This window comes from Amaranthus tricolor, chromosome 2 (genome assembly GCF_026212465.1).
Source record: "Amaranthus tricolor cultivar Red isolate AtriRed21 chromosome 2, ASM2621246v1, whole genome shotgun sequence".
Classification (NCBI taxonomy): Eukaryota; Viridiplantae; Streptophyta; class Magnoliopsida; order Caryophyllales; family Amaranthaceae; genus Amaranthus; species Amaranthus tricolor.
Genome location: NC_080048.1, coordinates 10126593 through 10152629, shown reverse-complemented (window position 1 = coordinate 10152629; position 26037 = coordinate 10126593). Strand labels below are relative to the sequence as shown.

At 31.2% G+C, this 26037-nt stretch overlaps 2 protein-coding genes and 1 pseudogene across 21 annotated transcripts in view; 2 read left to right on the top strand and 1 right to left on the bottom strand.

The window, feature by feature from the left end:
• Positions 1-13242: 13242 nt before the first annotated feature.
• The window catches only part of LOC130805307 (uncharacterized), a 32049-nt gene continuing 19254 nt past the window's right edge, over positions 13243-26037 (bottom strand). For 9 of the 20 annotated variants that reach the window (XM_057670006.1, XM_057670021.1, XM_057670015.1 and 6 more), the window contains one exon: positions 24627-25926. In XM_057670006.1, coding sequence (XP_057525989.1) covers positions 25803-25926 — 124 coding nt within the window. In that variant the 3' untranslated portion in view covers positions 24627-25802. The other 11 variants (XM_057670018.1, XM_057670022.1, XM_057670016.1 and 8 more) reach the window with 9 other exon arrangements.
• Positions 16074-16551, top strand: LOC130805313 (uncharacterized). The gene has a single exon (XM_057670027.1). The coding sequence runs from the start codon at positions 16192-16194 to the stop codon at positions 16513-16515; it is 324 nt and encodes a 107-aa protein (XP_057526010.1). The 5' UTR covers positions 16074-16191; the 3' UTR covers positions 16516-16551.
• On the top strand, positions 16551-20634 carry LOC130805314 (uncharacterized; annotated as a pseudogene).

Below are 26037 nucleotides of genomic sequence, written 5' to 3'. Positions count from 1 at the left end.
TTTAATCAATTATCACTAAATATAGCACAAAACACAAATCATTAGTAATTTCATCTCTAAATCCAAACCCTAGTCATTTCATGTTCAAAGATAACATCTTTAATTACTACCCATACTAAGATTCAAAGAACTAATACAAAATCAACACATAACCCATAATTTCAAATCACACTTCAAACTCTAAGTCATAAACATGTTCAATTCATCCATCAAACTCTTACCCACAAAAAAATTCAATGAAATTAACACAAACCAACATCAAACTCAATATACTTAATAAAACTCCAATTAAAAACTAGAAATAAATTAGAGAAAAGAGGAGATGACTCACAAAGGGGGAACTAGAAATGGATGAAGGTATAGGTGGTAGTTGTGGTGGAGTGGAGCACAAAATGGTGGAGGAAAGCTGCGTGGTGGTGCTATACTTGGTGTTACAGCAGCCTGCTGCTGTTGGGGGACAAAAAGGCAGCCGTGGCTGCTGCTAGGAGGGAGGAAACCGGGCTGCTGCTGGCTGGTTGCGTGGAGGGCTGTTGCTGGCTGTTTGTGAGGTGTTGTCGGCTGTTTGCTGGTGGGGAAGGGAGGAACTGCTGCTGCTTGGTTGTTTGTGGACTGAACCGTGAGTGAGAGGGAAAAGGAATTGAGAGAGGGAAGGGAGAAGGGAGGAAGTGTGCGGCTCATTAAAGGGTCTGGTCTCACTTAAAAAGTAAAACCCTAACTCATTTAATTAATTAATTAATTAATTTCCTAGATTAATTGTCTCATAAGGCCCAACTAAGAAAAACACACATTCGTTTTACTCGTACTTTTATTTTTGATACAATTATAATCATATAATTCAAACCTCTTCATCTTAGAAATCGTAATTTATTTTTAGTATAAATGTGTTAATATTTATTTTCAGATATGAAAGAAATTTATTAAAACAAATTCAAACAATTTAATATATAATTGTAAAATCTCCAAAAGTTATTTAAAATATTAATTAATAGCGTTATAAAAATCTCGGGGTGTTACAATGCACTTAATCAATTATCAATTATAGCCAAAATCTGAATTTTGATTCTTATTCTCGTTGATTCTAATTCTTGTTAGTTATATAATGCACTAATCCAATTCTAATTCTTGATCAACATTGTTTCTCAACTTTTTCAAAGAAACCAAAATCAAAACCCTTTGATTTTGGGTGATATAGTTGAATTAATTTCTTTTTAATTTTTGATTTACATTTATTCATTGTTCAAAGAAAGATTCTTATATATGTTGTTTTCTTATTGTGTTGGTAATTTTTCTTCAATGCTGCATGAAGTTTGGGTAAACAAATTGTAACAGACTCGAAATTTCCCATTAATCATCCGATTAATTTTTCCCAATAAATTCTTAATTCATAATCCTTAACTCCAATATAGTTTAGTCATCATAACATTATTTCCTCAAGATTCAATTCTTATATACAATTCGATACTCCTTTAAATTTTCAATACGTGTCTGATTTCTTTAAATTATTTCGAACTCAAAATTTTAAATTTCTAAAATATTCTTTTTGAGCCCAAAAGTTTTAAATACTAATTTATATACTACAAAATTTTCAAAATTATTTAATTAACTTACGATTCACTAAAGCTTTACGTTTTATATGCTTAATTCCTAATTAATTCCGTTAACAATTATTTTAACGAAGTTAACACTTTCACTTAAACTATTTTAAAACTAGTGTAATTATAATACTAAATTTAATTACACTTTTAAGCTTGTTTTTACACCTAAACTAATCCTAACTACCTAATACTAATAACTCAAAACCTATCCAATATTTTAATCTTGTTTACTTATGCAAGTAAACCAAATTGGAAAAAAAATAATCCCAACACGATACCCTCCTTATCTTAGAGGTTATTCTAGCAACATAGGCCATGTTTACTTGATTTTCTTTATCAAAATATCTCAACAACCATACCTTAACTTAGCCTATTTAACTACATAGTCAATCTTGCAAAAGTGGGAAGAAAAATCAACCTATGTTTTCCCTCTTGTTAGACGTGGCCTTTGTGCAAAATAAACCCACTAATTTTTTCTCCATTTTCTCCTAAATTCACTTTATAAAGTCATATACTAATTCCCTAAAATTAATTAGTTGAAGAAAATCAAGAAGAAGAAGCATAATTGGGTATAATTTTGGGTACTTGAAGATTATCATTTTAGAGTATTGGGCTTTGGAGCATTGGAGCTTGGAGGATCACACAATCCATTTTCTGAATTTGTATTTAGTAGTAATCCTTGATGATAGTATGGTATAATTTATTACTCTACTTTTTATGTGGAAATTTTACATTATATTTACTTTATAATATGCAAAGTATGAAATATATTGGGCATGATTAATTAAGAAAATTTGGTTGATGAATTTATGATTATGTTTATACTAAGTATCATTAATTATACTAATGAAGAAACAGACTGACACATGTCAGCCTGTCCTTCATTAGTTTCCCGCCCATATGAATGCTGAAATACATAAACGTTATCTTCTAAAATTTTCTGTAATACTGTAATTATAAAATATATAATTACATATTTTCTGTAATATTGTCATTAATTCTGTATAATTACAATATCATTTCCTAAATACAGAAATTATTTACAACCAATCTGTAATTTTCTGTAATATTGTCAATATAAATTATATAATTACATATTTTCTGTAATATTGTCAATAAATTCTGTATAATTACAATATCATTTCCTAAAATACAGAAATTATTAACAACCAACACCTAATTTTCTGTAACATTGTCAATATAAAATATATAATTACAAATTTCCTGTAATATTGTCAATAAATTCTGTATAATTACAATATCATTTCCTAAAATACAGAAATTATTAATAATTATTATACTGATTTTAGATATTAAATCAGACAAGTCATAAGAGAAGCAATAAAATTACAGTGAAGTCCAAATTTGATTTTTAGGGTTCTATTTGGGGAAAATTGAGAAGATTTTATTTTCAGAGATTTTAATTTGGAAATAGAACAAAATTAACTTGGAGAATAATACAAAAATAACATTACAGAAAATTTTAGGATTATTGAACCCTGCTTTCATGCTATAAATGCATGAAGAATTTTAACCTTTTGTCATTCACCTATCAAACTCCAAAAATTTTAGCCCTTTGGCATTCACCTATCAAACACTTCAATAATTTTAGCCCTTTGTCATTCATTTCAGTTTTTTATCACAAATTATTCCTATGGCTCAAAGCTACCACATGATTAGAAATATTGTGGGAGAAACCGGAACATGGAGAATAAAAATCAAAGCAATTTATCAATGGAAAACATATGAACAGAATGGTGAAGTGAACGGCATCCATACAATTCTTATTGATGAAGAGGTTTAGCAAATTCATGTTTTACATAATAGACTATCGTACATGTTTTGGTTTTATTTACTATTTATTTAACTGATGAAAAAATGTTAATTTACAGGGTACTAGAATTCAAGCTATTATCTCAAAGTATGTATTATCTGCTCATCAAGATAAAATCAAGGAGGGAGAACATTACTATATCACAAGGTTTAAAGTGACCGAAAATATTGGAGACTATAAACCAACTAAACACAATCACAAGATAATTTTTCTCAAGAACTCTGTCATAAGAAGATGCAATGACATAACAATTCCAGCAGACCGATTTAATTTTCCCAATTTCAATGACATACTTGCTTTGAAATATGACACAACAGTATTGACAGGTTTACCAACAATTCTAATACATTGAACTGATTGCAAAATGTAGACTCAATTAGGAACGGGAACAGCAACAAGAAGGGGGGTGAATTGTTGTTGTTACTAGTTTAAGCGTTTTTGCCCTGTTTTTGCGGAATTGAATAAAATAAATAAAGCTTAAACTTAGAGCGAAATAATTAAAAGAGACAAACGATTTTTACGTGGAAACCTTCTAGGCCTAAATAGAAGGAAAAACCACGACCCCCCGGGATTTCAAAATTCTCACTATGTTTAGGCAATTAATTACAATTACATAAAACAAATTTTGCTTCCCTCGAAGCTTCTCAATTCTCTAAATGCTTCACTCAAAGCTTCTCTACTTAGGCCACTTCTCTTTCTCTATTCTCCCTTTCTCTTTCTCTTCCCACGTTTCTTTTCTCTAATTCCCTTAGACTTCCCACAAGTCTAATTACAACAAAATACTCATTAACCCTTACAAGGCCATTTCTCAAGAGGATAAAAATTAAAATAATTACTTAAGAAAAATATAATAAATTAATTGGCATTGAAAAACTGAAAATATTTTTCTTAAGATGATCTCCCTTTTATGGACACTCTTGAATCCTAAAAGGATTGATTTTGGTTCGAGCAAAGTTCCTTCTATTTATAGAGGGAACAGCCAGCAGTTACCATAAGCATAACGTCCACTATCTCAAACATACCTCCACTACCCCACGTTCTTAAAACAAATGGTGGTGGAATTATGAAAGTGTCCGGCTGTTATTTGCTCAAAGAAAAATCAGTTTCCTTAATGCTAAAAATAGCATAGGAGTTAAAAACATAAGATCCTAAAAAATAGGAGATCTAAATCTAATTAAGAAAAAGTCTTGGGCTATTTTTAGAAAACCTAAAAATAGATTAGCCAATTAACTTACTAATTAATTTAAGCAATTAAATTAATTCTTAACCATTACATCAACTTAAAAACAGAAAATAATTAATTCGCAATTTTCCAGTCGATGTTATTCTCCAGACCTGCTACGTAGGAACAGTGTACTGTCTCCAGCTTCAACTTCAGTCAGAATGTTCATTTCAGGAACAGTAGACTGTATGTCTACTTTGAACATTATAACACTTATCTAACATCTTGGACATATTAAGACATGTACATCTTCCACGAACCAAGTCATAGGCTTCATCAACGATTCACATTAAATCGGATATTTACCTACAAAACAATCTCTAAAAATATGTTTGTTTATTTAAAAGTGAAGTCATCATCAAAACCTTAAGAGGCCAACAAATTCCCCCTTTTTGATGATGGCAAACTTTATAAACAAACTTAAGTGAAAATCGAGTAAAACAAAATACATAGAGCATACTAGAGATTAAAGTAACTCTAATTGAATTAGCAAATCAACTTGTTAAGATATAATTTACCAATTCATTCATAAACAAACAGTTTACTCGAAGATATCAAATAGTTTTTCAAAAATTTTCAAAATAGAATAACTTGAAACTTAAATGGAATAAACTAAGTTAGACTAAAATGAATAAACTAACATAATTAAAACTAATCTAATTAAACTATAGTAAACAATTAAACGAAAATAAACCTAACATAACTTATTAAGTATTTTCACAGAAACAAATATTCATGAGAACTTCAACAAACTTAGCAACACAGAGGATCACTAAGCTATTATAAACATAGCATATTATACACAGCATAACACATTAGCAATCAATAAGAATCAATATAAATCAACCAAGATATGTAACTGTGTTTTCACTTCTCCTCTTAAGTTTGTGCATAATCTTCCCCCTTTTGTCATCAGTCAAAAAGAATTGGAAGTTATCAAATCTCAGCACAAACCATATAGATTTGTTAATGATGAAAACGAGAAACAACAATAATAAAAGCAAGTGCTATCAACAATGATCAAACCTGCATAGAGTTAATTTTCACAGACCATAAAAACAACGAAAAGAAAGTAGCAATTGTTCAACAGACAAATTTTGCACCTCAGATGGTACAAAACAAAAAGATAAAATGTTTGAGAAGTGATACAGCCAACAAATTATAAATTTTTGAAGAGAGGGATCAAGGGTCAGTCTCTTCTTCATCAATGAACTCAGTCTGCACCTCCAATGTGTCCAGGCACCAAGGCGTTGTTCCATTTGGTTTAGCTGATCCACAATTGAAGCAAGCGAGACACGAGTTTCATCCTGAAATGCAATGAATTGAGACTGTAGATCAAGGAGCTTGGAGAGAATGGAATGTAAGGAAATTGCAGGGACAGAGTCAAAGTTCGTACAGCCAATATTGGGTGAAGTGTGTGATTGTGGTGGTGGTGTACACGGGATAGGTGATGGTGGTGGTAATGGAATTTGATGTGATGGTGATTTGGCTGGTTTGGGAGAGGTAGGTTCGTCAGGTGTTGGCTCAGGGATGGTGTCGGATGGTGTTTCATCAACCAAAGTAGCCTTGCGTTTCGAGGCCAACCTCCTACTCTTCCTTTGCATTGACTTAGCCTTTTTCCTCATAGCCAACACAATCTCTTCATCATTGCTAGAATCACTGCAGAGATTGTGAGGAACATTTTCATCCAAGGCTTCTTTTTGCTTATCACTTTCCCCCTTACTTGCAGCTCCATCCTGTTCCTCTTTCTCAGATTTTTTAATATTTTCAGAGGGAACAAGATCTTGTTCCTTTTCTTCCTCATTCTCCTTTTCCTCCTTTTTCTCCTCTTCCTCCTTTTCTTCCTCAACCTCTTCAGCCCCTTCTTCTTCAGATTCAACTTCTACAACCTCATCATGCATCAATACTCCCTCATTATTCAATTTTAAACGCAAATTTTGTAAACATTTAGCACCAATTTTCATATTGGGACCCATTGGGAACTCCAACCCTTCCAATGGGACCTCAAACTTCCTAAAAATCCATGTTATCAATCCTCCATAACCAATAAAACTTTTCTTTTCAATGCAGTCAGATAAATGAGAGATCATCAACGAAGAAAAATTTATTTTAATATTTTTTTCCATGCAGTAAATCAAGGTGGCATCACGCAAACTCACTTGACTACGTTTTGAGTTTCGTGGTAAGATAAATCTGCGAACAACATTATACAACAATTTATGCATAGGAGAAAGAATATTGTGACTGATCTTCCCTTTTTGATCAACTCCTAAAAATTTTAGAATTGTTCGTTCATTGATACCAGAAAATGAAATCTTCGACCCAATATGATATGTATCGAAACCAACATTGGGAACATTAAACCATTCCCCTAATAAAGCGCTGTTAAATTCAATTTTAACAGTTTTAACAACACTAGAACAGATACCGCCATCATTAGAGAAATTTACAATAAATTCTCTCATTAGGTTTGGAAAAATTGAATTGCAACTGTAGTTTGACATCAATAATTCCCATTCTTGAAACTTTAAAATGTCATGCAATCTAGGAAAGTTAGTGGATTCATACCAATATTTGTCCAACCCGAACCCTACAGTCATCTCCTTTGAAACTTCTTCTGCGCTGTTTGGATCAACATGCTTCGATGGCTTAACTACTCTAGAAGATGAACCACCTATTGACATTTTTCTTTTGGTACTTGTGGGTTTAGTGGAGTGTTTTGGTGATTCTTGTGTGGTTTCAGTTGGTGTGGGTGGTGCATCCTGCAGTAATGGTGGTGGAAGAACTACTCTTAGTGGTTTTGGTTGATCGGGTATACAGGATTTGGGAGTTTTCTTGCCTGATTTAGAGGATTTGGGGGTTTTCATTTTTGAATTTTTAAGGTTTTGAGCGAGAAGGAAGGACGATTTCTTGAGGAATTGAGAGAAGGTTTGGGAAGGTAATGGGTAATGACGTGAAGCAGGGTTTTTAAATGATTGAAGTGACGGTTACTCCTCCAAGTCCCATCTCTTTATTGCCTTTGCATTACTTGAGTGAAGAAGAACCGTTTTCCCAAAACTCTCAATTTAAGTTGGCCGTACAAAAATGTGAAATATGAATAAATTATGAAATATTAAAGTAAAATATGAAAATAAAAATAAAAATAAAAATGAAAGAATGAATTATAATATAATAAGAATTATAACAAAAATAATGAACATTTGCTTTGGTCTGATCAAATTAACAACATGCAAACGTGAAGACATTCATAGTACAAACTTTATTACGTGTTTACCTGATCCATGCAATAATTGATTTTCAATCAAGATATTGAGATTGATTTCTGACCTTTTCATTCTCATGATGCTTCATTGGGAAATATATGCAACTAACTTTAGTGGAGCTTGATCATACCAAGTTCCAATCTCATCTTTTCATATTGTTCCCTAGGAAGTGGTTTGGTCAGAATATCTGCAACTTGTTCATTTGTGTTAACATGCTTTAATACAATATTTTTGTGTTCTACGTTATCTTTTAGAAAATGATGTCTAATATGTATATGTTTAGCACGAGAATGATGCACTGGATCTTTAGATATACATATGGCACTAGTATTATCACAAAAAATAGGAATACATTCAACTTTAATACCAAAATCTCTAAGTTGTTGTTTTATCCAAAGTATTTGGGAACAGCAAGCTGCTGCTGCTACGTATTCAGCTTCTGCAGTGGATAATGCAACTGTGTTTTGTTTCTTGGAACTCCATGAAACTAAACATGAACCTAGAAATTGTACCATACCTGACGTACTTTTTCTATTGACAAGATCACCTGCATAGTCTGCATCACTAAAGCCTTTTAAATCATAAACATCACTTTTAGGATAAAATAGGGACAAGTCGTCTGTTCCCTTTAGATATCTTAGAATTCTCTTAACTGCCGTGAGATGTGTTTCTTTAGGATTTGATTGGAATCTTGCACATAAACCAACACTAAAAGAAATATCAGGTCTACTTGCAGTTAGATATAATAAAGAACCTATCATGCCTCTATACATAGTTTGATCAACATTAGTCCCATTTAGGTCTTCATCTAGTCTAACATTGGTAGCCATAGGTGTATGATTGGTTTTAGCATTATTTAATCCATATTTCTTAAGAAGTTCTTTGATGTATTTTTGTTGATGAATAAAAATGCCATTTTCAGTTTGTTTAATTTGCAAACCAAGGAAGAAGTTTAATTCTCCCATCATGCTCATTTCAAATTCTGTACCCATAAGGTTAGCAAATTCTTTACATAATGAATCATTAGTAGCACCAAAAATAATATCATCAACATAAATTTGAACAACCAAAATATTAGAACCTTTATTCTTAAAGAACAAGGTTTTGTCGATTTTTCCTCTTACAAAGTTATTTTGAATTAAAAACTTTGAAAGTCTTTCGTACCATTGCCTAGGTGCTTGCTTCAAGCCATATAGGGCTTTGTCAAGCTTGTAGACATGATTAGGACAAGAGGTATTCTCAAAACCTGGAGGTTGTTCTACAAAAACTTCTTCATCAAGATAACCATTTAAAAAAGCACATTTCACATCCATTTGATATAGTTTAAAATTCATAAATGCAGCAAAAGAAATTAAGATTCTAATAGCCTCTAACCTTGCAACTGGAGCAAAAGTCTCAGTGTAATCAATACCTTCTTGTTGATTATATCCTTTAACCACAAGTCTAGCTTTATTTCTAACAATTATTCCATGCTCATCAAGCTTGTTCCGAAATACCCATTTCAAACCAATAACTTTCTTGTCTTTCGGTTTGGGTTCCAAGTGCCACACTTTATTTCTCTAAAACTCATTCAATTCATCTTGCATGGCAACTATCCAATCGGAATCCTTTAAAGCTTCTTCGTGATTTTTAGGTTCAAGTGATGATAGGAACGCAAAGTATGCACAAAAGTTTCTCAATTGAGATCTTGTTTGTGTTCCCTTATTTATATCACTTATAATCGAATCAAGAGGATGATATCTTTGATACTTCCAAGGTTTAGGCACAAATTCTCGTGAAGGAACAGTAGCATGTTCTTGTTCAGCTACTTGATTGACATTCTGTTCTGCTACTGGATCATTCTGCTCATCTGTGGGAACAGCTGGATTGGGAACAGTCTGCTGTTCCTGATGTTCTGGCAGTTCCTGAACTTGATCAGTACTTTCTGCTTCTGCTGGAACCGGCTGTTCACCAGCTGTTTCTTGATCTTGCACTTTCAATTCTTCATCATCGTCCTCTGGATTTGCAAGACCTATCTTAAAATTATTTGTATCCTGTTCACTTGACAAAAAGTTAGTTTCATCGAAAATTATGTGAACGGATTCTTCCACACTCATTGTTCTTTTGTTATAGACTCTATATGCCTTACTTTGAGATGAGTAGCCAAGAAATACTGCTTCATCACTTCTTTCATCAAATTTACCTATATTCCGTTTTCCATTAACATGTACAAAACATTTGCATCCAAACACACGAAAATAGGAAATATTTGGTTTAACACCTTTAAGCAATTCATAAGGTGTCTTAGAAGTGATGGGTCTTATTAACACACGATTCAAAATGTAGCATGCAGTATTAACAACTTCGGCCCAAAAATTTCTAGGTAGACCACTAGCAATTAACATGGTTCTAGCCATTTCCTCTAAAGTTCTATTTTTCCTTTCTACTACACCATTTTGTTGTGGTGTTCTTGGTGCGGAAAAATTATGACTTATTCCATGCTCACTGCAATAACTCATAAAACTTGAATTTTCAAATTCCTTACCATGATCTGACCTTATGTGAATAATTTGATTATTAGTAGATTTTTGTATTTTGTTAGCGAAGGAAACAAACTCATTAAAAGCTTCATCTTTACCAACTAAAAATAGAGTCCATGTAAATCTACTATAATCATCAACAATAACAAACACATATCTTTTGCCACTACGGCTTTGTATTCTCATTGGTCCACATAGATCCATATGTAATAATTCATGTGATTTAGTGGTGGTCACAACATTCTTTGATTTAAAAGATGATCTCACTTGTTTTCCTCTGGCACAAGGATCACAAATTTCCTTCTTAAGGAATTTTATAGTTGGTAGTCCTCTAACTAGGTCTTTTGATCTTAATGTATTAATCAATGAATAACTAGCATGACCTAGACGCTTATGCCAAAGAAGTGGGTCGTCTTCTATAACACTTAGACACGTTAGACTGTTTCTGGGAACAGTGTCCAGGTCCACCACATAGGTGTTCCCTTTTCTGATTCCCTCAAGAATGGTGTCTCCTGTGTCATTCCTAGAAATAATGCATTTTTCAGAAGTAAAGTTTACAGAGTTACCTTTATCACAAAATTGAGAAATGCTAAGTAAGTTATGTTTCAAATTCTCGACTAAAAATACATTATCAATGGCATGGGAACAGGACCTTCCAACCTTTCCTTTGGCTATTATCTCACCCTTCATATTGTCACCGAAGGTTACTGTTCCCCCATCATAGGCTTCAAGTGAGAGAAATTTAGATTTGTCACCCGTCATGTGCTTGGAACACCCACTGTCGAGATACCATGAGCTGTTCCCCCTCACTTGGACCTGAAAAAAATAATTGTTAGTTACAGGAACCCATGCTGTCTTGGGTTCCTTGTCGATTTTACAAGAATTTGTTTTCTTCAACCAAACGTTATCGACATAATTTCTGTTAGAGACAGTGTACTGTTCCCTTTTGGTGCACTGGTCCTTCAGATGGCCAGTTCCTCCACAGAAGGAACAGATTCTGTCTCTAGGGAGATCAACGTAAGCTTTCTTCTTCTTGTTATTCTTAAAGTAATTTAGGCCTTTTGAATTTTTACTTTTGGCATCTTAAATCCATTTGGGAGTAATTTTGATTTTCCCTTTTTCTCTTGAATTTAATTCAAGTTTATCATTATTGTTACGGTTAGGTTCTAGATCCAACTTTAAATTTTGAAAATCATTGCACATATCTTTAGTAGATGCATCATTCAATTCTTTATTCAAGCCTAATAATTTCTATTGCGACAACTCAATATTAAGAATAACATTTTCCTTTTTAATTCTCTCCATATTTTCCTTTAGAATTATATTTTGGTCCAACAAACCGAAAAATCTGTTTTGGACATCGTATCTAAAGGTGTTTATATAGGAGACATGATCTTTGCTTACCTTGAGTTCTTTTTCTAATTGGAGACACTTAACATTGCAATTTTCAAGTTTAGCTTGTGTCTCCTTTAGCAACTCTATTAATTTATTTTTACTAAATTTGGATGGATGAAAATAAAATGAGTTAGAAATATATACCTGTTGCGGGTTTGAGAACAATTTTATTGTTGGAGTTAGTAGTGGTTACCTCAAAATCTCCAATTTCGATTACTCTCCAAACTTGATAATTTTCCGCTTTGATAAAGATCTTCATCCTATTTTTCCATTATGTATAGAATTTTCAATCGAACATGGGTGGTCTTTGAGTAGAATACCCTTCTACCATTCGCTCGTTCATAATTGACAGTTTTGGGGAACACCAGGATTCTGCCCTCAGGGTTTCCTGATCTACTGGGAACAGGGCTCTGATACCAATTGTAGACTCAATTAGGAACGGGAACAGCAACAAGAAGGGGGGTGAATTGTTGTTGTTACTAGTTTAAGCGTTTTTGCCCTGTTTTTGCGGAATTGAATAAAATAAATAAAGCTTAAACTTAGAGCGAAATAATTAAAAGAGACAAACGATTTTTACGTGGAAACCTTCTAGGCCTAAATAGAAGGAAAAACCACGACCCCCCGGGATTTCAAAATTCTCACTATGTTTAGGCAATTAATTACAATTACATAAAACAAATTTTGCTTCCCTCGAAGCTTCTCAATTCTCTAAATGCTTCACTCAAAGCTTCTCTACTTAGGCCACTTCTCTTTCTCTATTCTCCCTTTCTCTTTCTCTTCCCACGTTTCTTTTCTCTAATTCCCTTAGACTTCCCACAAGTCTAATTACAACAAAATACTCATTAACCCTTACAAGGCCATTTCTCAAGAGGATAAAAATTAAAATAATTACTTAAGAAAAATATAATAAATTAATTGGCATTGAAAAACTGAAAATATTTTTCTTAAGATGATCTCCCTTTTATGGACACTCTTGAATCCTAAAAGGATTGATTTTGGTTCGAGCAAAGTTCCTTCTATTTATAGAGGGAACAGCCAGCAGTTACCATAAGCATAACGTCCACTATCTCAAACATACCTCCACTACCCCACGTTCTTAAAACAAATGGTGGTGGAATTATGAAAGTGTCCGGCTGTTATTTGCTCAAAGAAAAATCAGTTTCCTTAATGCTAAAAATAGCATAGGAGTTAAAAACATAAGATCCTAAAAAATAGGAGATCTAAATCTAATTAAGAAAAAGTCTTGGGCTATTTTTAGAAAACCTAAAAATAGATTAGCCAATTAACTTACTAATTAATTTAAGCAATTAAATTAATTCTTAACCATTACATCAACTTAAAAACAGAAAATAATTAATTCGCAATTTTCCAGTCGATGTTATTCTCCAGACCTGCTACGTAGGAACAGTGTACTGTCTCCAGCTTCAACTTCAGTCAGAATGTTCATTTCAGGAACAGTAGACTGTATGTCTACTTTGAACATTATAACACTTATCTAACATCTTGGACATATTAAGACATGTACATCTTCCACGAACCAAGTCATAGGCTTCATCAACGATTCACATTAAATCGGATATTTACCTACAAAACAATCTCTAAAAATATGTTTGTTTATTTAAAAGTGAAGTCATCATCAAAACCTTAAGAGGCCAACACAAAACATTAAATAGCATAAATATTGACCTTTTACTTCTTCTACACAGACATAATTGCAGAAGTAACTGCATATAGTAATGTAAATGATGGTTTCAAATTATAAATCAACCTTGAACTGATTGATGAGGAGTAAGTCATTTTAATATCATATTTTATTAAAATTAAATTACAGAAAAATTGAGATTAAATAATTATTTAAACCTTGTGTTCGATGTAGGAACAACCAAATTTCAGGAAGGTTTTGGGAACAATATGCAGAGGAAATTTATAGTTACGTATCCAAACCAGAGAATAATAAATCTTTTGTGATTATTATTCAATATGCAAAAGTCAAATTATGGAGAGGTAATAATCATTTTAAAATACCTGATTGAATGTTGCATGATTAAGAAAATACTTATCTTATTTAATAACTCTTTATCCATATGTATTAGGTACGACATCATTGACCAATTCAATGTTCATAACGCGACTCACCATTGAACCTGATATTCATGAAGTGCATGAATTTAAAAACAGGTATAAAAATCATTTAAAACTTATTTAATTATGCATTGGGGATTAGTAAATGTGTGCATCTGAAAAATCTAGAAATTAATACCAAGCCCCAAATTAAACATGTACCAAATTAAAATACCTAACAAAATGCACCATCAATTACTGTTTTATTTCATTCAACAGAAGGAAACTCAACGACGGTTCAATAATTCAACGATCATTGCTTGATGAGTCTAATCACAGTTTAAAATCATCAGAGTTAATATTTCTTCATAATCATGAGGCTGTGCAATTGAAGGATATAGTGCTGCTGCAAAAGGTTATATTTACAACTTTAATTTATAAGAATCTTAAATACAAAACTAAACCACTGAATTGTATGCAAATTGTAAACTACAGGAAGGTTACTATGTCACATATGGCACAATCACATCTATTGATTGTGAGCACGAATGGTCTTATTCATCATGTTACAAATGCTATGATGCTGTTCAAAAAGAGTCAGATGGTTCCATGAGTTGTCTTACATGCAAAGTACCTATTCTAATTGTTTGGCCAAGGTAAATAATTTACATAAAATTTTTGGCTTTTGACTTCTATTGATTAACAAGTAAAACAAGTAAAATTTCAACAATACACTCAACTAATCTAAATTCCATCAATGTGAATTAAAGGTACAAGATTTTTGTGCGTGTTTCGGATGGTGTTGGGCAATCCACTTTTGTTCTTTTTGATTCACAAGTGAAGAAAGAATTACAAGTTACTGCTAAAGAGTTAATTGATAAGCAGGTCAAGGTAATTATTATTAGCATTGAGCTATTACATTTTCTGATACCCACGTCGGTATTTTCTGTTATTGTTTTTTCATTTATTTTATAAACAAATTAATATATTGTTTAAATTACTAATATTTATGATTGGAGATAATTTAATATTGTAAAAAATTGTATTAATAAAAATTAAATCTAGACGAATCAAATAATATCACACTTTGCTATTTTCTCTTATCCATTATTATTGTCTTATGTGATTTTGATATATTTTTCAATCAATTATTTTAATCTTAAATATCATTAATTATACTTGATTATAAATGATTACATGTTAAAAAAAAATTACTTTTAATAAAAATAGATTAAAAGATGATCTTTAGGAAAGGGGAAATAAATAAATAATTTCATAATCTTTATAATTGGATCATTGTTATTTGTTAAGGATGGTGTAAGAATGATTGATAAATATTGTTCGAAAATCAAATGGGATAACAATAATGAATTAAATAGTTTACAATTTAGCATATAAATATTTTATAAAATATAATTTTTAATGTTTAGGAATTATATTTTATATCTAATATTTTATCATTTGTACAGTCGATTTTTCTCATCCACGTTCAAAACGTCGTCATACTGCGCACCAAGCCTATAACCCAGACAATGAAGGTTTATTTTCAGGTAATTCTCACATGACTAAAAAATATTACCAGTTTTAATATGGATTGTAAGTATGATGAAAAAAATAATTAATGTACATTTTGTTAATAGACTTATGACTTTTATTAATAATAGTTTTTTATTCTTTGATTTATAGTAGTTGATTTATCGCAATTACAAAAATCAACGGCGCATTCTATACCCACTTATCCTCAAGTATGCTCAAACAAACTTACTCGGGCTGGAAAGTATACTATTGGTAGAAATTTCATCAAAAGACATACAACCAACGTTCTTGAGGTAAATGATTCTCATTTAGAAAATAGTATTGATATAGGTAAGTGTTATGTATAAGGTTCTATAATATCCCAATATTAAATAGAGTTGATGTCATATAAATTTTTGAGTTAAGAAAAAAATATGCAGTGAACTTATACATTACTTTGTACATCATACTAATAAAATTAATTTTTATTTATTTTTTTAGATGATGAAAAATTTACAAGAACAGATGTTGAAGGTAATACATATATATATATATATATATATATATATATATATATATATATATATATATATATATATATATATATATATATATATATATATATAAATTAGCTTTTAGTAATTTATTAATATTTAATGTGTAATATTCTTTTTACAGTGTATTTTGATGTTGGAGATCCTGACTTTAAATGTGAGTATTGTTTGGCCTAAACGAAAGAGCGCGGAAGGATGGATCATTGAAAAATGCAAAGTTTTCATTATGCTGTATGAAAGGCAAAGTTCAAATTCCTACACTTAAAAATCCACCGAGATTTTTGGAGGATTTATTGAGCAGGAAAGATTCTAGGAGTAGATATTTTGTTGAAAATATACGTGCGTTCAACATGATGTTTGCATTTACATCAATGGGAGGTCGAGTAGATAATACTGTTAACAAAGGTCGAGGGCCATATTGTTTTAGACTAGGAGGTCAAAATTACCATAGAATTGGTAGTTTGTTGCCAACAGAAGGAAATACAGCAAAGTTTCAACAATTATACATCGTAGATACTGAAAATGAGATTGAAAACAAAAAACGTGCTTTTAGGTAATTTACAATAAATTATTTTTTAATATTATAATTTATGTTTAAGTAAAATATATTAATGTATTTTTTGACCATTCATTTCAGTTCTAAAACTACGAAAAAATTTGATGATGTTTTGTTGGAAAAATTAAAACAAATGATTGATGAATTTAACCCGTATGCTAAGGTATACAGAATGGCAAGAGACAGAATTGACTTGAATAATGAGGTTAACATTCAATTAAAGTTGATTGGGAAAAGAGCTACAGATGGTAGGACATATAATATGCCATCTGCATCTGAAGTAGCTGCCCTTATTGTAAGAGATATTGGCAGTTCGTGTGAAGAGAGAGACATAATTATTGAGAATCGAAGTGGATTATTGAAGCGTATTAGTGAGTTGCACCCCTCATATCTAGCTTTACAATATCCCTTAATTTTTGTATATGGAGAAGATGGGTATAGAATTGGTATAAATCATAGAGGATTGGAGTCTTACTCTTCATCGAATTCTAATCAAAGGATCAAATTAACCATGCGTGAATGGTTTGCCTATAGACTGATGGATAGGGAAAATGAAGCAGATACAATTTTACAATCTGGAAAATTATTTCAACAGTTTATCGTATGGGTGGACAATGATTGAATCAGAAAGGCAATTTTTTGTCCGTAAAAATCAAACGCTATTAAGGGCTGAAAATTATAATAGCCTGCTTGATTCAAATTCTAATGGTATTCCAGATTTATCTAATACTGGTCGTCGTGTTGTGTTGCCATCTACCTTCCATGGAGGTGATCGTTTTGTGACTGAACTATATCATGATGCTATGGGAATTTGCAAGACATATGGATATCCGGACCTGTTCATTACATTCACGTGTAATTCCAAATGGCCTGAAATATCTAGATTCGCTAAGAAGAGAAATTTGCGTCCTGAAGATAGACCAGATATACTTTGTCGAGTATTCAAGCTTAAATTGGACCAGTTGTTGAAAGATATTACAAAAGGAAGTTTGTTTGGCAAAGCCAATGCAGGTTTGTTACTTACTTTGCTTCGTTCGTTTTATAGATAAATATTGAAGAAGATTTAATTTATTTAACATGCTTCTAATTTTAATTTATTTGCAGTTGTCTATAGTGTTGAATTTCAAAAAACAGGACTACCACATGCACACATTGTATTATTTCTGCATCGAGACGATAAAATTCCAAGAATAGAAGATGTAGACAACATAATATTTGCAGAGATTCCAGATAAAAATCTTTTTCCCATTTTGTACGAGAATGTAAAAGACTTTATGATACATGGTCCATGTGGTACCTTAAATTTAAATTCACCGTATATGAGAGATAGAAGCTGTAGTAAAAGATATCCAAAACAATTCAACAATACTACAGTACTAAGTGATGAAGGATATCCTGTGTACAGGAGAAGGGATACGGGGGCTACTCCGCTACTGTGGACAAAAACAATGTGTCGATTGATAATCGTTTTGTTGTTCTTTATAACCCTACGTTACTTTTGAAATATAAGGCACACATAAATGTAGAGTGGTGCAATCAGTCTCGGGCAATTAAATATTTATTCAAGTACATTAATAAGGGTAATGATAGAGTAACAGCAGGATTAGTTAGGAAACGAAATGAGAATGCCGATGATAATACTATCGACGAGATCAAAGAATATTATGATTGTCGTTATGTTTCGGCTTGTGTGGCTATTTGGAGAATTTTTGCCTTCGAGATTCACTATAGGCTTCCTTCTGTTGAGAGACTGAATTTTCACCTACCAGGAGAACAAACTGTTGTGTTCAATGAAAATGAAACAATTGAAAATGTCTTGAATAAACCTTTGGTTGATAAGTCAATGTTTTTGGCTTGAATGGAATGTAATTCTAGATTTGAAGAAGCTAGAGAACTTCGGTATTTTGAATTTCCGGGAAAATTTGTTTGGAAGAGAAAAGAGCGTGAGTGGACCATTCGTAAGAGAGGTTTTTCTATCGGTAGACTTTATCATGTATCTCCAGGATGTGGGGAACGATATTACTTACGCACACTTTTGAACTATGTTAAGGGCCCAACAAGTTTTGAAGATATTCGTACCATAAATGGTGTTCTCTACCCTACCTTTAATGATTCTTGCTATGCAATGGGTTTGTTAGATGATGATAAAGAATATATTAATGGTATATTAGAGGCAAGTTTTTGGGGATCTGCACACTACTTAAGAAAATTATTTGCCATTTTGCTTATGTCTAATAGTATATCCAGACCTGAATTTGTATGGAACAGTACATGGCATATGCTTTTAGAAGATGTACTATATAGGCAACGCATGATACTTCGATTTCCCGGTAATTTTTTTTATTATTTAATTTAATTAAGAAATAGCTTTATTAATCATGTTTAACCATTAAGTATTATATTAATTTCTAAGTGATGATTACAGATTTGAAGCTTAGTGATGAACAATTGAAATGCTATGCATTAGTTGATATTGAGAAGATTCTGCAGAATAATGGTTGTTCACTACGCAATTATAGCAATGAGCTACTTCCAGATGAATTAATAATTCAGGATAGTTTTAATAGACTCATAGCTGATGAGTTAAGTTATGATAGAGAAGCACTACGCATAGAGCATGAGCAGTTATTTCAATGTTTGACTGCTGAACAACGGATCATATATGATGATATTATGCAGGCTATGAATGATAATAAAGGTGGTGCTTTTTTCCTTTATGGGCATGGCGGAACTGGTAAAACATTTATGTGGAGAACTTTGTGTGCAGCTATTCGATCAAAAGGGGATATTGTCCTTCCTGTTGCTTCAAGTGGTATTGCTTCTCTATTACTGCCAGGAGGAAGAACTGCACATTCAAGATTTGGAATTCCTTTGATTGCCACTCCTGATTCTATGTGTAGAGGTATTACTCCGGTAGCGATTTAACCTCTTTGCTAAATAAGACTAAGCTCATCATTTGGGACGAAGCCCCTATGACGAACAAATATTGTTTTGAAGCTTTAGACAGGAGTATGCGAGACGCTTTACGAGATTCAAATGGTATTGCTTCGGACTCTCCATTTGCTGGTAAGGTAGTTGTTTTTGGAGGTGATTTTAGGCAGGTATTACCAGTTATTCCAAAAGAAACACGACAAGATATAGTTTTTGCATCATTAAACTCTTCTTACATTTGGCATTCGTGTAAGGTTTTAAGGCTTACAAAGAATATGAGGTTGCAAACTCAGTCTGTTGATGATAATGATTTAAAGGATTTCGCTGATTGGATTTTAAAGATTGGTGATGGCATACTAGGAGAACCTAATGATGGAGAAGCCATTATTGATATTCCTGATCAATTTCTCATCAAGGATGTTGTAGATCCTATTGGTGCCGTAGTTGAAAGTACATATCCATCCATACAGGAGAACTTAAGTGACACAAACTTTTTTCAAGAAAGGGTCATACTTTGTCCTACAAATGATATTGTTGGGAAAGTGAATGAATATGTTCTTTCATTATTACCTGGGGACGAAAAGGTTTACTTAAGTTCTGATTCTATAAATAAAGCAGATGGATGTTTTGAGTCTAATGTCGATGCATTTTCTGTAGAGTACTTAAACAGTATTAAGTGCTCTGGCCTTCCAAATCATGAGCTGAAATTGAAGGTTGGTGCTCCTGTTATGATGCTTAGAAACATTGATCAATCAGCTGGATTGTGTAATGGCACACGATTGGTAGTCAACCAGCTTGGAGATCACATTGTCGAGGCAACTATTCTTACGGGATGCAATAAAGGAGAAAAGGTTTTCATACCAAGGATAACATTGACTCCAACAGATACCACACAGCTCCCAATTAGACTTCAAAGAAGACAATTTCCTTTGATGCTTTGTTTTGCGATGACTATTAATAAAAGTCAAGGACAATCATTGAGTCATGTTGGATTATTTTTGCCTAAACCTGTATTCAGTCATGGACAACTTTATGTTGCCGTATCAAGAGTGAGAAGTAAGAAAGGACTTAAAATTCTTATTGTTGACAAAGATAATCAAACAACTACGTCGTCGTCGTCGTCTACTGACAATGTGGTATATAAAGAAGTATTTCAAAACTTATGAGGTAAAAAATTACGCGTTCATATTCTTTAAGTAATTTCCTTTTGATAGTTTTATTATTAATGTAACTAATCAATATATTATATATATATATATATATATATATATATATATATATATATATATATATATATATATATATATATATATATATATATATATATATATATATATATATATATATATATATATATATATATATATACATATATATATATATATATATATATATATACATATATATATATATATATATATATATATATATATATATATATATATATATATATATATATATATATATATATATATATATTGCAGGGTGTTTCATACAATATAGTTACAAGGTGATCTATATTGAAGTTATGAAGCCATTTTTATGGTAAAAATTTTGATTTAGTTGTAATTATTTAATTATTGTAACGAACTTAAGTTATTAATGATAAATTTTGTATTACCATTTATTATTTTCCTAATTTTATTGAACAAAAAATTAAATATTCAATAATATATATATATATATATATATATATATATATATATATATATATATATATATATATATATATATATATATATATATATATATATATATATAATATTTAAAATACTAACTAATAACCTTTAAAAAAATTATAATACAAGTATAAAATTAACTCAAATTTTTTTAATCTCCGTGCATGGCACGGGTATCTATCTAGTGTTATACTAAAAATATTGTTAGTATGTTGTTTAATAAATTTTCAACATGTTACAAAGTTGGGTGGATTATTATGCTAGAACTAAAATTAAGTTTTACTTATGTATAAATTTGTGTTAGTATGTTTATGGGTTATGTGCTATATTAGGATTGTTATTATAATTAAGTATGTTTATACTAGAATTTATTTTTAATATGTTTATGTTAGTTTTAAATAATTTTAATAAGTTGTGAGTAGTTTTTTATGAACATGTTATATTAACTAGGATTATATTAAAAAAGTTGTTATTAGAATTTTATTTGATATTTATGATATCCTTAATGTTATATCAAATTTTCAAGTTATTTTGTAAAAGTTTTAATTTTTTTTAATGATTATGTTAATTATTTAAATTTAGGATATACTACAATAAAATAAATTAAGTTGTTTATAAGTGGAAAATTAATACTCCAAAAGTATCCATAATAAGTTTAAAATATATTTGTGTATAACTTTTTATAAGCATTTAAAGTGTTTCTTTGAATATATGAGAAATTATAATAAACATAACTTTTATGATATTAAATAAATTAGTCGTACAAAATAATTTTTTTTAGTTTACTATTTGAGCGAAAATTTAGGTACAAAATGTGAAAGTATTATAAGAAATTTGTCTCTTAAATTATGAGTGAAATATTGATTTTTATGAAAATGTCAAAAAAATAAAGTTTTTATCCGCTTTATATCTAAAACATTGATTTTCTTGAAAATTATAAAGTTTAATTAAAATAATAATTTTTGTGAAGTAATAAAGTTTTACTTGCTTTACAACTAAAAATATTGAATTTTCATAAAAATTACAAAGTTCACGTGAAATATGGATTTTTGTGAAAAATTTGTAAGTGTCACTCTGTTTTTATAACTAGAGATATTAATTATTGAGAAGTTCCAAGTTTTATGATTATTTGCTAAAATATTAATTTTTTTTGTAAACTTAATAAAGTTACTTGTTTGTCTAAAACTTGAAACGTTGACTTTTGTGAAATTGTTGGATTTGGAAAACTTATCCTAAGATTACCATTTAACTTGGAGTTATAAATAAAATAATTAATTATCCGAAAAGAATAAGTTGTATTGATTCTAAGTTAGGTAATATCGATTTTAGGAGTTTATTTCAAGAAAAATAAATTTTATAAGCTACTAATGGAAAATATTAAAGAGAAGACTATTAACAAAATAATAAGTAAACTTTTTGGTAATAAATGAGGAAACTATTAAATATAGAGTGATAAATAAAATATAATGAGTAAAGATTAATATATGAATCACAAGGGCCTAGAGGTAAAATTTAAGTCTATGGTAGTAACTATATTAAATAAAAGAAATTCTCACCTAAGTTGAATAAAGTTAAAGTTAGCATGTAATAACGAAAATGTGATGAACTTATGTGAAATTATCTGATTATTGGTTGAATGACCATGATAGTAAGGTAATGTCAAATCATGGACCGACATGTAAAATCCCGGCGCCCATGTTAGCCGGCACGTATAAATGCGGTGTTAGACAGGGAGTTAGCTACAGCTCGAGCATAAACATTGGCGGGGTGACGACTCCCACCACAATTTTATGGATGATAGGATTTTGCAGGAATTAGTTTCAGGTTCCGATCCAGGCCGTAGCTACCAATTATTTGTGCTATCGAGGACTTAGCTGCATTTTGTTATTCACTTGATGTTTGATGATCTTGACGTATTTGTTTTTGGCACTTTCGCGCATAAAGAAGCTCAAACTTGGTTTGTTTTGTATGAAACAGGGCACACAACACCATTTGGTATATATTATTGTGTTGAAATGGTTAGAATTGAAAATCCTAGTCATATGCTTGAAATTACGTGCTAAGTTGCGATTTTAAGATTTTTAAGCGTTTTTGGCACTTTTGCGCATAAAGTAGCTCAAACTTGATTTGTTTTGCACGAAACTTGACACACAACGCTATTTGGTATATATTATTGTGTTGACATGGTTAGAATTCAAAATCATAGTCATATGCTTGAAATTACGTACTAAGTTGCAATTTTAAGGGGTTTTAAGCGTTTTTGGAACTTTCGAGCATTAAGTAGCTCCAACTTGAGAAAATGCTTGAAATCGTAGGGATGAAAGTTTGGATTACGGTTTGGTTTCTATCAAAACCAAGTCAAACCAAAAAACATTCAGTTTTCTTTTCATTAGTCCAAAGTCATACCCTTTTTGACATAAATTTTTGGAAAAATTATCTATAATAATCCAATCTATTCATGATTTTCCTACAATAATCTCACCTATTGATTAACCATGAATAATCTCAACTTTAAAGGGTATTTTCGTAAAGTAAATCCGGTAACCAAATGACTTGCAATAACAAGTTTTGTTTTTATAAAAAAATATAAATTAAAATAAAATAACAACTTTAAAGGGTATTTATATTTTTTTTCTATCTTTCAAATGATATATGTAAGAGGGTAAGAGAACAAAATCAACAACACAAGTCCTCAATTCTCACATAATAATAGCGACAGTAAGTCACTAAATCAAAAAGTATGATAGGCAAATAAAAACCTAATATTTTCAACAAGAATATCCTTTGCCATATGAGATAAGATAAGCAATGAACAACCATCCATAAATACTCAATGATGGTAACATGTCCTTATCTGAATTGATGACAAGGTATACTTGATGTAATAAGTACTTTATATATTAACCACAATAATGCATGAGCAATTTGACACGAAACATTCCATGGTATTAATTTAATAAATGAATGTTCATGTGACTGATTTCATTTCTTCAATATATCCTATTCAATCCTAATGTCAGGAAATACTTCACTGAAAACTCATGTATACGTTTCTACACTATGTTACTTGGACTCCGATACTGGTATGTTTCGAAGTATCGAACATGTCTATAATATTCAATTTCACACCTATAAATGAAGTGTCCTAAGTGTCTACCAATGTCCGATCATCAACAATACGACTGGGTACATGAGTCAGAATGAAGAATCAGAGCAACATTGTAACTACATAAAGAGACTTACCAGAATCATGTGTTTCCAACGAACATAACTCTTTGACTTGAAAGTCACTAGGTTGAGGCTCCTTAAAATCTTCCTCGAAGCACATCTCCTTGACATCATGATAATTAGGATACGGACCATCTTGAAGTTTAGCAAAGAAATAAAACAGCTTGGAATCATCTTCAGAACGAGCGATGAAATTCATGCACACCACTGTTTCAGGTTGGTGCTGCCTATCTGCAACAAGTACCTCCTTCAGCAACAAATTTGTGCACTGCAACAAACATCTCAAATATTATGATAAAGTTGCACAACTGTGTTTGGAGTAGAATTAGTAGTTCAAATTGGTACAATCTTTAAGATTTTAAAGAGATAATGTTTTTTTAGGGTGGGTTTCATGGGAGGAAGGGGAAGAAATGCATGAGGTAAGGATCCTTACACCTCAAATGTCCATGCAGAATTTCAATCAATTCAAATAGCCCATGATCCTTACATCTCACTCTCCTAGGGTATCAATAAGTCCATTGGAAATATTTCACAAAAGTACAACATATCAAATCAAACACTTAAGACTCGTAATAGCTTACACGCCCTATTCAGAATTATCAGTACTTCTTTCACAACTCCCACAATATTGGTCGTACCAAAATTTGTAAAGACTCGTCATTGTAATTGACTCACATCTATGGTATTAATATTTGAGTTAATATGAAGTACATAAAATAGTTCAACAATGAGATATAAAATAAAATGCCTACTGAATCAAATTTTGTTTCTATTCAAATAAAATTTTACACAAGCCTAAAACAAGCATTGATGTGCTTCTCCAACACTAAAGCAAAAATAAATCTTATGCTTGTAGAATTATAAAATTAACTTGAGAATGCATATATAAATAACAAGAATGAAATTCAAGAAAAGGGTGGTCATGTTATGCAAGGTAAAATGAAAATAGATGCTATAGCATATCTTCAGAACACACACATATGCCTAATCAATCAGTTTGTTACTCCGACTCTTCATTTTGGTTCACGTACCCATATCCAATCCTTGATACTAGGACATTGGACACTTCATTTTAGGTATAAAAATTGCATATTGAGACGGGTCCGATGCTAGTAAACGCACAGTTTTCCGAGTATGTCGATACCGATACCTGAGTCAACCCCCCCAAACTAATTCAACTTCTAATGGGGAGCAGTGGGAACATCAAAAGAAGAGACACAAGCAAAGAGGTAAAGATTGTAAGCAATGCAAAAAAAAAAAAAAAAACTTTAAAACAACTGCATATAAAGAACTTTATAAGTGAATCTACAAAAGGAATACAAAACAATCGATCAGCTATATAAGAGAAAAAAAATAATCAACAGATAATGCCCAAGACAGTATGACACTAAACAAACAATAGGGAAAATAAAAAGTGGATACAATCAAATAAAAAACGATGAAGTGGACTTTAGTATTCAAAACTGAACTCTTTAGAATTGTAGTAGGTTAGCGCCTTTTCGGCAAGAGGCTTATAGAAATTCAAATTAGCAAGAGTAGCCACCCTCCTGGGAGGGCCTTCGAGATATCCAGGGCTAAACAAAGCAAAACAAAGAAAAATACCCACTGAAGGGGTAACGAAATAAATAAAATCGGGTTCAAAAAATAAAACAAAACAACACAAATTCACTCATTCATTCAATTAC

Excerpts from the sequence above, each read along its gene's own strand:
- LOC130805313 (XM_057670027.1), top strand. The coding sequence starts at position 16,192 with ATGAAAGGCAAAGTTCAAATTCCTACACTTAAAAATCCACCGAGATTT.